The following is a 15040-nucleotide window of genomic DNA, read 5'->3' on the forward strand; positions in this document are numbered from 1 at the left end:
AATCTTTAAAAAATATATATATATATAACCTAAATAAACACATAGCTTGGAACCATGGGTCGGTTTTTTGTTTTTAGTGTGAATTTGCACAGAGAGTGTATATATGTGTGTGTGTGTATATATATTTATATTATATATGTATGTATATGTTGCAACTGACATCCTCACACACACCACACCCCATAATATAAAAATAAAAAAGATAATATAGATTTTAAGACTGAATTTTAAGACTATTATTTTCATAAGCATTACAGATATGTATAGGTAATTGATTTAACCAATGATGCTGACTTTATTGGCCATTTGTACCTCCTCTGTTCAGACTGGTGAGTTTTGATTCTCTCTTCCTCTTCTTGTTGTCGTTTAAATTCCAGTAACTCACTCTAGGAAGAATAAAAGTTTTAAAATACGGTTTTTAATTAACATGCTAATACAAAAGATAAGTGAATAAATTATGTATTTAACTAGTTGGTACAATAACTCATTTTTTGAATCTATTACTTAAAAATCATTTCTATGTGAAATTATTTTATTTAACTGTGTGACAAAAGTAATTCTGCTTTAATCAACCAATAGTATTGAGTGTAAAAATGTGATATTTAAAAGGGCAACATGCAAGACTAAGATACTAGAATAGGTACAAAATACAGGAACAAATCACAATATAAGTCAAACTCACCTGAATTTTACAAACAAAATAAATCAATTTGCTGCTTAAAGAATGACACTTCTTGATATTTCTGTAGCATTTCTTACACTAAAAATTCATAGCCACTTCCAAGTAAACATTGGACTCTATTCTGTTGTATAATTCTATTGGTAAAACATTCTCCACCCTGGATAGTAATTGTTCACTATTATTGGCTAGTGACCTCTAATATCTATCCTTCTCAAAATACTAAAAATGAGAGAAATTTTCCAAACTCATCCTTGAAGTCAACATAACCCTGATTCTGAAACCAAAATTGGGATAGCAAAAATAAGCTATTGGGCAATATCTCTGAACATAGATCAAAAATCCTTAACAAAGTAGTAGAAACTCAAAATCAACAGCACATTAGAGTATTCAAAATCAACAGCACCCCCAAGATCAATAGAGGTGTATTCCAGGGATACAAGTATGTTTCAATAAATACAAAGCAATACATGATGATCTACTGCATCAATAGTGGGGTAAACAAAAAATCATAATTATCTCAATAGATAACAAAAGCATTTGAAAATATTTAACACCCTTTAATGATTTTTAAAAAGGGATATAGAAAAAAACATTTATCTACATAATAAAGCCCATATAACATGAATACATAGTCAACATCATACTCAATGAAAAAAACCTTCACGCTGTTTCTTCAAGATTAGAAACAAGACAAGAATGTTGACTTGCACCAATACTATTCTCTATAGTGCTACAAATCCTAGTTAGAGCAATGAAAACAGATATGAAAGTTATCTACATTGGAAGGGAGGAAATACAACTATAAATATTTTCACATGACATAATATATATAGAAAATCTCAAAGGGTCCAGTAAAAGACTATTGTATTCAATAAAAATTGGTGAATACAGTAAATTGGCAGGCTACAAAGTTAACATAAAAACTGGTTGCGTTTTTCACAACAAAACAATAAGAGTTTACAATAGGGCAAGGAAAATCATTTTAATAAATGGTATTGGGAAAATGGGGCAACCTCAAAAATTAATTAAAACTGGATTAAGACTGGGATGTAAGATCTGAAACTGTAAAATACATAGAAGAAACCAAGGATATATTCTTTGACATCAGTCTTAGAGGTGCGTTTGGGTTCTTGATTTTAATTTTTAGTGGCAAGGGAAATTAAAACAAATGGAAAAATATCAAACTAAAAATGTGTGCATGTTAAAGGAAACTTACATTAAAGTTAAAAAACATCCTGGGCCTCCCTGGTGGTACAAGGAATTAAGCCTCAGCACAATCAGCAGCCACTGCAGCAGGAGTTTGATCCCTGGCCAGGGAAGTGACCTACAAGGTGTGGCAGACCTCTGTCTCGCCTCCTGCTCCCCTCAGCAAAGTATTTCAGTGAAGCTGCCTATTCTACTCCCCACTCTGTCTTTGGTAAATCCTCTCATCACCCCTCACAACTCTTGAATGCATAAATAAAGAAAATAAATCTTTAAGAAAAAATAAAAAGATCCCATCATCATTTATCATTAGAAAATTGTGTGTCAGAACCACAATGAGGTATCACCTCATACCTGTGAGAATAAGTATTATACAAAAGACAAGAAACAAGAGTTTGGAGAGAAGGTAGGAAGACTATTTTTCATATGTGTACATATATATACACACATATAAATGTATATACATATATATATATATATATAAATGATGAAATCCTGCTATGCGGCAGCATGGACAAACCTAGAGGTAATATTCACAGTAAAGTAATCAGAGGAAGTAATCAGAGGAAGACACTGTTTGATTTACACATATGTGGTGCATTGAAAAAACAGATAAACTAAAACAAAAATAAACTTTTGGACTATGGCTTCACTTGGTGTTACCCCAGGGAAGGGGGAGAGGAAGTTAAATCAGGACAGGGAGACAGTATGGACAAGGGTAGACTTGGATGCTTTACTGTGATCTCAATGTAATATATATTCATGTTGCTTCTCAGTGATGCCTACACGTTTCAACGCATATAAAGTTAATATACAATGTTACTTCCATTAAAAAGAAAGATTGCATCAACTTGCTTCTTATTACTTCTTGGAAATGAGTGCTGGCTTTCCCTGCTCTAAGCTTTCAAAAAGTTACTGATATCTTTTTCTTCTCTTTCTTTTTTTTTTCTTTTTGCTGTAGTTCCTAGCCTGTTCTTTGTTTCTTATGGGTTTATGCTTTAAAAAACAAGCAACAACAACAAAACAAACAAACAAACAAAAAAAGCCTTTATTCTTGACTGTAAAGTGGGCTCTGAGAAAAGAGGGATTAGGAATAAAAGATAAAATGTTATGAAAGTACAATATTTAACCAAAAGACCTTAACATTTTCAAAGAAAAATTTTCCCTGAATGCTATTATTTGCTTCTTACAATTCTCAGAGGTAAGCAGGTAAATCAGTATTATTTGAATGAATAAGCATCAGTATGCTTGTCTTACAGATGAAGACAAGAGGATCAGAGACTTCCATTTAACTAATTTGTCAAGAGTTAAATGCTCACTGGTAGCAAAATAGACTAGAGCTTAGATTTTCTTCCAAGCTTCTGCAAGATGCATCCAAAAATGCAGTTAAGATTAAGGTTAACTCATCAGCAGTTCATCATACTTATGTAGAAACAACCCCATCTAAGTATACAACCAATTTACACTCAAAAGTTCTAGCAGAACATATCCAACCAGTGCTCAAATATAAACAATTTTTTTTATTGAATGATACCAACCCTTCTCAAATACATTAACCCATTTTTCCAAGGTGCTACTTTTGGTATTCAGTTCATTCTAGGTATAATCACATGAACTCTGAAAAACTAAATTCTCATTGTTTCTGGATATGAGGTAAAAATTGAAAAAGCTATAGAATATGTATGTTATGTATAAACATGGATATTATAACTAATTCCTTCAAAACCACTTTAAGATAATTTTTCAGCCTTGTCAAAATGGTCCTGATATTTATCTGGAAATGTTCTCATGAAAACACCCTGAAAAAGATTAGAATCAGCTTCATCAAATACTAAAAGATAATGACATTACAGTAGCTAAGCAAGTTGATTGAGTCTTTAAAAAAAAGACCCAACCCATTGAAATGTACATGAAACCTGTTGTGCTAAATCCACACAAGGGAGATAGCTTAATGAATGATGATGGACATGACAACTAAAGTTTATTATTTTTTATTTATTTATTTTAAGATTTATTTATTTATTTATTCATACAGAACTGGAGTACAGGCCAGAGATGCAGAGGGTGAGAGGATTCACCAGGGACAGAGTGGGGAGCAGAACAGGCAGATCTACGAAGTACACTGCTGAGGGGAGCAGCGGGCGGGTCAGGAGAGGTCTGCCATGCCACGTGGATCTCCTCCAGGGCAGGCGGGGATCAAACTCATGCGGAAGTGGCTTAAGCTTCTTAGTGCTGTGCTCTAGCCCACTGCGCCACCAGGGAGGGCCTATAGTTTATTTTTAATGTCAAAATAAATTTAAAGGAGATCTAAAATTTGAACCCAAAAGATGGAACCATAAGTTTTCAAAGGAGGTTAAGGTAATTTATTTATAAAGCTGAAGTGAGGAAGTTTCAGATATCATAAAGGAAAAGGATTGCTAAATTTGTGGAAAAAACTCAGTTTTCATTGGAGTAAAAATACCACGACAATTTTAAAAAAGAAGCTTTCCTGGTAGCACAGGAGTTAAAGACACTATTAAGCAATTGCCAGCCACTCCAGCAAGAGTTTAATCCCTGGTAGGCCAGAAAGCTGCCCACATGGCATGGCAGATCTCTTCTGTCACACCCAGTGCTCTCCTCAGCAGTGTTTTTCAGTATATCTACTTGTTCTGCTCCCTACTCTGTCTCTGGTGAATCTCCTCACCCCCTACACTTCTGGCCTGCACACCATTCTTGTATGCATAGATAAATAAATCTTTAAATAAATAAAATATAAAAAAATAGGAACCTACAAAATGTTTAATATACATACAGGTTAATCACTCATTCATTTATTCAACAATAACATAGTGCTTAGGCCTGTATGATAGGAAAATAATGAACAAAGCAGATAAAATTCTTGCTCCTGCAGTCTTTATATTATAGAGGAAATGAAGTCTGTAAGAAAAAAAAGAGAAAAATATTCAACTGTAATCCTATGCAAAAAATCATATATGCTGATGTGAGGTTCAATGTCTCAATTACTATTTTGGACTGAAACTCAGGGAAGGTCTGAAGTGATGGCTAAATATTTGGCTTATATAAAAAAAATCACCAAATTGAAAAGGAAATAAAGAGGAGGAAGAAGAAAATTCACAGGGAGAATACTGATAGCCTGTAAACTCAAAATGGTCAGCATCTTTATATATAAAGATAAAGCTTTATATATAAAGCTTTTTATCTCAGAACTATGAGATAAAGCTTTCCTCTTATAGTTGACAAAACTAGAAAAATTTGATAATCAGGTACATTTAGCCACTATTTTGGAATGTCTAAATCAGTAAAAATAATTTAGCTTTAGGATTACAATTTAGCAATAATCAACATGTAAAATGTATATATTCTTTACAGAATGTTCAAAGATATTTATATAAGGATAGGGTAGTCATATTTTGTAGTATGAAAACTGTAAAAACTTTGTCCTTCAATGAGGAACTAGGATATTAAGGTAGTTCATCCACACAATGGAATGCTATGCAGCAGTGAAAAAGGATAAGGTAGAGTGGGGAGTGTCTATGCTGAAACCTCTAAAATGCATTAAATGTTAATAGATCGGTTCATAGCTCTCTTCTTGGGACTATTCAACATGAATAGAAATGAAAAAGAAAAATGTATACAGACATTTCAACTTTCATAAGTTATATAGCCCTACTAAAACATATGTATGGAGAAGTGCACACTAAAATGTTTTAGTGTAATTTTCACTAGGAAGAGAAACATCGAGGATGAGTGAACAAGAGAAGAAAACCTGAAGACCACATATAGCGTTAAATTTAGCTTTTGAACCATTTATATATATTATTTGTTTATGTCATTGGTAAAGGCTGATCTGTATGGGATACCATTTGCATCCTTCATTTAAAAGTCCCAATGAATATATAGCATTTAATATATAAAGATGTTAAAAAAGAAAGATATTATGAGGCCAAGAACAGTTAGGGAGGAAAAAATGACTGGAAGACAGTAATACACATCATCTTATTACAAAAGCAAGAGCAGGAGACAGGCGAGAATACAGAGCAGAAGGGAAATGGGGTCCGGGAAGCTGATGAGGCATCACCATGCCGGAACATTGCTCCAGATGGTGGAAGGGGCACTCTGGCATTGCTTTGGTCAGGATTATTGTTCTATGACCAGCAAAGCATATTTACAAGGGAGAAGCTGCTTTTCCTTTGGTACCACGAAGGATAATTTCAACTAATTAATTTGTTCTGCTGAACTGACAGTCACTGTGGATGCATCTGCATGCCTTATAAGCATATTCTTGGTTCATTTACTGGGCTCTCACACAGGAAGATGTGCAATACCTAGTAGGACAAATACAAAATAAGTTGTTCTTGTTCCAAGGACTGAGCTTTGGATATTAAGGAAATCAAAATGCTTTAAACAGGAGAGACATGATGTGCAGCATCTGAAACTGTCAGATCCTTCACCACTCAACACACACTTGTTAAACATCAGCCATTTCCAGACACCTGGATTCATGCTGATCGTACAGATACAAAGAACTCACGGTAAAATGAGGGAGACAACCCAGACACAGAGAAACAAAGCAGAAAGAAATGCATTGCTGAACACATCTTTGAGAATAACCTGGGTATAGGAAGGAAGGGAGACAAACAAGAGAAGCAAGAAGCAAATGTCCCTGGGAGTTACCTGACATTCTAAATGCATCCACGAAGGCTCCCAGAGGAGAGAAAGTATGTCTTCTCATGATTCTAGTACCATTCCCTGTATTCAGACAGAGCTGGGTACAGAGATGATACTTAAGGAATATAATACACAAAATATTATGATATCAAGAACAGAACTTCCAGTGAGGGCCGCCAAGGACAGTACTGGAGATGGTGTCACTGCCTGTGTCAGCTCTGCCAGGGCAAAGGCGCTTTGGCTGGGGAGCTGCCTGAGTGTACCAGGTATCAGTGCTGCGGGCCCAACCAACAATGAGAAGTAAAAGGGTCCCCGTATCCTGCTGTAGGTTGTAGAAATCATGGCTCTGTTTTCCAGCTTACAAAAAGGGCCACTATCCCACAGATAAGCATGCGCAAGTCTGGACACTTGAGAAACCCAACGAGGCTGGAGTGAAAGACACGTGCCACAGCAAGGCAATAGTAAAGTAATTGGAGACTAGGAGAGGGTCATTTAAAAATCATGTCTGATTTGAGCGAGTCATGTTCCGACATGGTTTAGCTTGACTGATTTATGTAAACATTAAAGTACCAATTCCCTGGGCAAGACAAGCTTCTCCCAGGAGAAGATGCTCTCTCAGCTCCACAAGAGAAGGACAGAAGAGTGGATGTGGTGGGCATTAACAAACACTGCCCTCTGAATGATTTTTATGACTGGAAAAGAGCTTTGGGGGGACTGGAGATCAATGAAGCCCTGGTCCTGTGGATCCTTACAGTTAGGCCCTTGCCCAACAGGACAAAAATGGTCTTGGCCAGGATATACGTCATAAAAGTAAGAGAAGACCAAGCAAAGAAATGAAGGATTCAAAAAATAGCATGAGTGATATGTATCGCAATCTTACTTTTATTCTCTTGTTTGCCATAAAGAAAAATGGACTCCAAAATAATCTACAATAACTATGCTAATCATTGACTCACAGTTCAATATCTCCCACTACATATATTTTCTATTGACTTTATTATACCTTAATTTTTTTTTCTCATAAAGATTTATTGTGGAAAATGTAGAAAGTCCAGGCAAAAATGTACTAAAAACATAATAACCACTTACAATATTCTCTATCCATAGATAAGCTCCTTAAATGTACCAAATATTTTCTTCATTTCTTGATTTATACACATAAATTAGTTTTTGTTTAAAGGTTTATTTATTTATTCATACAGAACTGGGGTACAGGCCAGAGATACGGAGGTGAGAGGATTCACCAGGGACAGAGTGGGGAGCAGAACAGGCAGATTGATGAAGTACACTGCTGAGGGGAGCAGTGGGCGGGTCAGGAGAGGTCTGCCGCGCCATGTGGTCACCTCCGGGGCAGGCGGGGATTGAACTCATGCGGAAGTGGCTTAGGCTTCTCAGTGCAGTGCTTTAACCCGCTGTGCCACCAGGGAGGACCGCTTTTTTTTTTTTTAACCTCACATCACATTTGCAGGTTTATCACATGGCCAGGCAATAGGATAAATTCTCCACCTGCTTTCTATCATGCAATATGATGATGTAAATCACATCACTAGTGGAGCAGTGATGTTAGACAAAGTACAGACTTAGATAAAGTGCAGGAAATAGGTTTCAAAACTCACCTGATTCAATTTTTATAATCTTTACTTTTTCACTTTCATATGGCTGAGCCTATGTGTATGTCACTAAAACATGGCCATAATTGTTACAAAGTATTCCAAACTACAAAACCTTCAAATCCTTTATTGCTAAGAAAATTGTTTCCAAATTTCCATTATTTTGGAAATAAGCAATTTTGTACATACATCATGTGTCTTTTCTCAGAAAAGATGAGAAAAGACCTTTCAGACCTAAACCATAGTTTGTAGCAATTTTTAATAGCTAACAATGTTAATTTCTCCACACTGCAGCAAGCAAATGATATATTTATTGAGTTTTTTGTTTTGTCTTGTGATTTTTTTCTCACAGTTGAAACATAGACTCATTTTTCAAACTACCTCAAATTCCACTGAACTTTTATTGGAATTACATTAAACTTAAAAATTAATTTGGATAGAATAGTAGTTAATATAAAACTGAATCTTCTAGTCAGGAGCATCATTCATCATCATTAACGATAACAGGAAAGTTCTAGAGCTTTGGGGAATGTCTTTTAGTGTTTTTAGAGACAGTGACTTTTTTATATGGTGTTTTCTGCTGTCTTTTTGTTACACTTTCTAATCCAGATTTGCTCATATTTGAGAAAGTTCACTCTTATATGCATTTTTATGATATAATTCTCATTTGATTCAATTTGTTCTACTCATTTTTCAGCTGATTCTTTTGACTTCTACAGAAAATTGATCTCATCCACAATAACTTATTTCCAATAATCAGAAGAGCTATTTTCTTTTGTCTTAGCAAGTTGACTAAAATAATTCCATGTATTATTCCATCCTGTAATATTTCCTTTTTTTTTTTTTTAAGATTTATTTATTTATTCATAGAGAACTAGGGTATAGGCCAGAGTTGCAGGGGCAGTGAGAGGATTCACCAGAGACAGAGTGGGGGGCAGAACTGGCAGATGAACGAAGTACACTGCTAAGGGAAGCAGCGGGCGTCTCAGGAGAGGTCTGCCACGCCATGTGGTCACCTCTGGGGCAAGCAGGGACAGAACTCATGCAGAAGTGGCTTTCGATTCTTAATGCTGTGCTTTAACCTGCTGCGCCACCAGGGAGGGCCAATATTTCCTATTTTTAATACTAAAAAAAAAAAAAAAACTTTAAGAAGTATTAGGTCAGAATTTCCAGAACAATTCTATGTCATTCACTGCTCTGGGATTTCACCACTGATAACGTTGATTATTAATAGGTTTGGAAGACTGTTAAGGGTGGAAATATATATTTCATTTTTTAAATTGAAAGTAGAGATTAAAAGTTGTCAGTATCGGCCCTCCCTGGTGGCGCAGCGGGTTAGAGCACAGCACTGAGAATCTAAAGCCACTTCCACATGAGTTCGATTCCCGCCTGCCCCGGAGCTGACCACATGGCGCGGCAGACCTCTCCTGACCGCCCGCTGCTCCCCTCAGCAGTGGACTTCGTCGATCTGCCTGTTCTGCTCCCTACTCTGTCTCTGGTGAAACCTCTCACCCTCCGCATCTCTGGCCTGTACCCCAGCTCTGTATAAATAAATAAATAAATCTTAAAAAAAAAAAAAGTTATCAGTATCTTCTTTCCAACTGAACAGGAGGTCAAATATCTTCTCTCTCAAGATATATGCTATTGTCATAGATTTTTTTTTAAGTTATAATATATAGTCATCTTTTTACTCCTAAAATAAGCCTTTCTTTGCCTTGGCAAACTATTTAAAAGATTTTATTACTAGAATTTTTCTTTCAGATGTTAATTTCCACAAGTCTATGTGTATGTATGTGTGTGTGTGTGTTAGTGCACACATATTTCCTGTATCAGGTTGTGCCATTATGGGGGTGATAAAAGTAACATTAATTCTAAATAATTTTTCTTTTTCTTACTCTGAAACCATTTGTGAAGTGTAGGGAGTGGGAATCTGTTCCTTGAAAATTCCAGCGTATTAGCTCGCTAGAGGGAAGTAATTCTCAGAAAAGTTTAGAAATCACTGTTATTTCCATTTGTTTATAATTTTAGAGATCTGTTGATATAATTCCCTATAAAGTCATGTACTTATTCCACATTTTCAATTTATTAACATAGATTTATCTATCGTAATAGAAACCATTTTTCTATGATTCAGACCCTCATTTTAAATGTTGTATATTTAGGTTTTCATTAATCTCATCTTGGTTAGACTTGGCAGAGATTTCTTCATTTTGTTGACCTTATCAAAGAACAAGCTGTTGGACTTTTAATAACAGCTATTCCTTGAAGTTTTGTTATTAGCTTCAGTTATGATCTTAATTACTTCCTTCAAAAACATTTATTGTTCTTGTCCTAAATTCTTGGATTAATTCTTTCTTTTTTTAGTACTGTTTCAACTTAAAAATGTTTTTTTCTGCTGAGCACACTGTCTCAGGCTGTAATTTTGCATGCATTCCCCATAAAATGCCTTCACCATAATTTGTTAATGTATTTTAGAATAATTTTCTGACACCCAATACCTTAAATATTTTCTTATTGTTTGGTTTGTTTGTACTTTCGAAATGACTATACAAAATCAATAGCCATGCAAAAATCACTATGTGCTTGTAGCCTATCAGAATTTTTTTTTAATTCCAGAAACATAGAAAGTAGGCAGGATACAGTATCCATGACAGTCAGGAGCTGAGTCAGGTGTGCTTCTGAAGAAACTCCAGAAAGGGAAACTGAGGCAGTCACAGAGATGACCAGTTGGAAAACTGCATTGAGGCATCTTGGGAGCAGGCTCTTTCCTCTCCCCACCCCACACCTTCACTTCCCAGCAGATAGCATTGTGATGGCCCATTGGGTAAACAATGAATGGAAGAGAGGTGTGTGCCTGAGAAACAGGTTAATATCCCAGGTGCTTACCAACTGTGGGAGAAAACCCCAGAAGGTAATCTCCTGCATGATTTTCTAGGCAGCATGCCCAAAGAAACATGAAGAAATAACCAAAATCATCAAATATTTGAGGAAGAAAACCTTGGAAGTTATAACAAATTGGAAAAGAAAAAATACAGTTAAAGCAGTAAATAGAAAACTTCAGTATTTGTATAATTACCATTCATGAAGAAATCAGAGACTATCACACTTACTAAATACAACACAGCCAGGAGAAAGTAAATCAGCAACCTTAGTAAGTAAACAAATTCAACACACATACCAAGTAAGGAGAATGGAAGCTTAATGAAATAATTTAGTGAACAAATGATCTAGATACACTTTTTTCCCAGAATGCAGTGAGAATGATCTGAGATAAGAACTCAAGACAATTAAGAAGCATAGAGATCAGATGTAGCATTTCTAACACAATTTGACAAATATCCCAGAAAAGGAGAGCAAGAGCAATACAGAGTAAAAAGGTAAATGGAAAATAGAAATTTTGAAGAGAAACGGAGATTAAATTGCATAAGCAAAGACTATAAGATTAAAAGCAAAATCACTGGGAAGGATGAAAAATAAATGAGACAAAGACTATTTCAAGAGTTGAGAAAATAACAGAAAACAGAAAACTGTTAATAAATAGTAAATTGTGTGGTGAGAATTTATGCAAAATCTCTACTTATTACAGTAAGTGAGAATATATTATGTTATCCTAGTAAGAGACTAAGAAACTGGATAAAAGAAAAATCAGCCATTTCTCCACTAGAAATCTACTTTAAACCAAGTGAGAAAAAGAGGTTAAAATTAAGTGATGTTGGGCCCTCCCTGATGGCGCAGCAGGTTAAAGCACAGCACTAAGAAGCTAAAGCCACTTCTGCATGAGTTCGATCCCCACCTACCCCGGAGGTGACCACATGGCGCAGCAGACCTCTCCTGACCCACCCGCTGCTCCCCTCAGCAGTGTACTTCGTGGATCTACCTGTTCTGCTCCCCACTCTGTCTCTGGTAAAGCCTCTCGCCGCCCCTGAGCCTCTGGCTTGTACCTTAGTTCTGTATGCACAAATAAATAAATAAAATAATAATAAGTGATGTTTGTAAAAGGAAACTGGCACATAAACTCTAACCCCCCCCCAAAAAAAAGCTGGTAGAGAAAAATACTAGAATTACTAGAATTAGGCAAAATAGAAAAACAAAAAAGAAATTAAGCTGAAAATCAAGTGGGAAAATGAATACATATTGATTAAAACCTGTTAAGAAATACAGGATTCCTATAGGTCTCCTTGGTTGGAATTATTCCCATACCTATGTCTGCAGCAATCACAGTCAGAAGTCAAGTCCTACGAACAGTGAGAACCTGTGGGATTAGACCCCCTAAGACCTTGGGTGTTGTCTTCTGTGAAACAGTCATGTTAAGTAGAACAAGTAAAAATCAGGGTTTTAGGAGAAAGATAGGCAATCAATATTTGTTATGCCATCCTGAAATTAACACATCACAGTTTATTTTCCTTGCAGCCCTAATTATAAGTGATTAATTACTATAAATAAAATACTAAGTACACTGCTTAGTTCTTTCTTTTTAACCATCTGTTTCCTCCATTAAAAAGTAAGCTTTAGGGGGCAGAAACCATGTCATTCCTATTCTATATTAAAGTGCTAGCATCTTGTCTAAGACTCAACACATAATAGGAGTTCAATATGTGGTTGTTGATTGGCCAGGTGGAGGGAGGGAAAGATAAATAGACAGGTAGACAGACAGATAAGTAAATACTGGGGGAGATTTTCCTGAGGCAGATTCACCAGAATAATACAATTTTTAAAAAAGCCCCAAAATAGAAAGCTTTAAAGTGATGTCAAATAGGAATTATAGAAATTCCAATGAGGTGAATATTCAGAAGGTACTTTAGTTTTAGAAAGCAGTTTTAGTAATAGTATTTGTCTATATAATCCAGAATATAAGGAATCAGGGATGAAGTCAGTAATAAAAATGTAATTATCATAATATAACCTTTGTTTTCATTTTTTTTTTAATTGGTAGACACAGAAAAGATGTGATGTCTCTATGGAAAGCAGAATCAAATAGAGAGTTGGTTTGTTTATTTTACAATTGCAAGAGTGAGCACATATGTTGACAAAAAGCACTCGATGAGAAAAATATATAGAAGGCATAAGGGACGAAAAGGGAATTATAATGGTGTTGCTAGAAGAGGGAAGAGATTCAACTGAAAAATGTTGAAGTTAACCTTAGGAAGAACTTACTGTCCCCAAATGACTGGACTAATGGAAGATTATGAAAGTCAGGGGTATAACAGAGCAAAATAAAGTGCTGCTTACTTCAACTGAACCCAGGTTACCTACTTATGAATTTCTCCATAGGAGATAGTCAGTAAATATTTTTGAATAAATGGCATGAACAAACACATGAATGGATGCAATCGTATGTTGCATGTGCTTTTTCTGAATCTTCAAAAAATACAGCCCTTTTTTTTTCTTAAGCTAAATCACTGAGGTGATAAGGAACAATAAACTCTACCAGCCAGGGAATAACTCCAGTAGAACTATTCCAATAACAACAGGTTGAGCAAAAAGAGAGAGAAATAAATAGATAAGCAGAATAGATGGGTAAATGTTCTTATGTATTCTACTGAATTAAAACCCCTGAGGACAGAATTATCTCTATGCCAAATTATTTTGCTGAAAACTATAGTAAATAAAGGGAAATAGTTAACGTGAAAGATTATACAGTTAAACATGTTAAATCAATAACCAGAAAATATGTATGTATCAATATTTATCTAACATGAGAAGAAAAAAAATGATTAAGAAATAAAAAGCTTAATTTTTCACTATCGAAAATAACTGCTCAACCTGAAAATTAAATCCCAGATCTGATTTTCTAATCTGTTGAACATTCTCTTTGTGAAATGTTCTACTTTTAATGGATTTCACATTCCAAATATGTACACCAAGGTTTATAAAACACTATTTAACAATTCACTAGAAATTATTTTAATAGAAATATTTACACTATAACATTCTTCTCAGTATCAAAGTACCTCAACACTTGACTTTAAGGTCAAAGGTCACAGCAATGGATTAACACTTTCATGTCATTTGGTAGACATAATCAAAAATACATGAGCATATCTCAGATTTAGCTTCTATTTGCTCTTACTAGAATTTTATATCAGCATTTCTTATTTAATTATGTATTTCAATATGAGAACTTTGCCAATGTGCTATTTCCTTAAAAGAAAAGCACTAAGGGTGAAAAATGTTTCCTGCTTTCTTTATTACTTACAGTAGCATAATCACTACTTTTACAACTCAAATTATTCTTGCAACAATTTAATTACCACCTACTATGCACATAACAGTTAGTGACCCAGGCATCTACACTGCATGCTGGATAAAGCCATGATGGGACCAGCGGGCTGTTGGGAGCAGGGGAAGACTTCAATGATAACTAGTTAACAACTAGATAACAGCTCGTGTGTATAGTCCATTTTATGATACGATTCTTATACTATCAATCATCAGTAAGTTGGAAAGTAAGCATGAAGATAATGGTCTGTTAGAGCAGACTGACTTATTTTGCTTCTTTAAAGGATGATGTGGTGCCTTGGGATGACGCACTGATTTGGTTCTCATTGCACACTGATGGGCTGCAGAGCCGTGACTGTCAACTCACAACACTGAAGATTTTCAGTTACCAAATCAGATAATTCATATTCTAATGAAAACTGCCCACAAACCATTTTCTTTGGAGGCTCTGTATTTAGCTCACTGAATTTTATTACTCGACCTGTTTGGAATATTCCACTAGCGATACATATACAGAATGTTTTTGTGCTTTAATATATATGTATTTTCTGTTACATATATAAGCCATTTCATAACATCATATACCTCCCTTTGCTTGTTGCATTATTCTCTAGACACATCATAATTTCAGGTATATTTGCTTTAAAAAAAGTGGCAA

General features: G+C 35.2%; 1 protein-coding gene across 1 annotated transcript in view; it reads right to left on the reverse strand.

Moving 5' to 3' along the window:
- The window catches only part of EPSTI1 (epithelial stromal interaction 1 (breast)), a 75318-nt gene that overhangs the window by 11527 nt on the left and 48751 nt on the right, over positions 1 to 15040 (reverse strand). The window contains exon 9 of the mRNA XM_012723197.1: positions 313 to 386. Within this exon, the coding sequence (XP_012578651.1) occupies positions 313 to 386 (74 nt within the window). The remainder of the gene's footprint in view (positions 1 to 312; positions 387 to 15040) is intronic.

The sequence above is a fragment of the Condylura cristata genome, unplaced genomic scaffold (genome assembly GCF_000260355.1).
Source record: "Condylura cristata isolate star-nosed mole 26May11 unplaced genomic scaffold, ConCri1.0 scaffold00010, whole genome shotgun sequence".
In the NCBI taxonomy this organism is placed as follows: domain Eukaryota; kingdom Metazoa; phylum Chordata; class Mammalia; order Eulipotyphla; family Talpidae; genus Condylura; species Condylura cristata.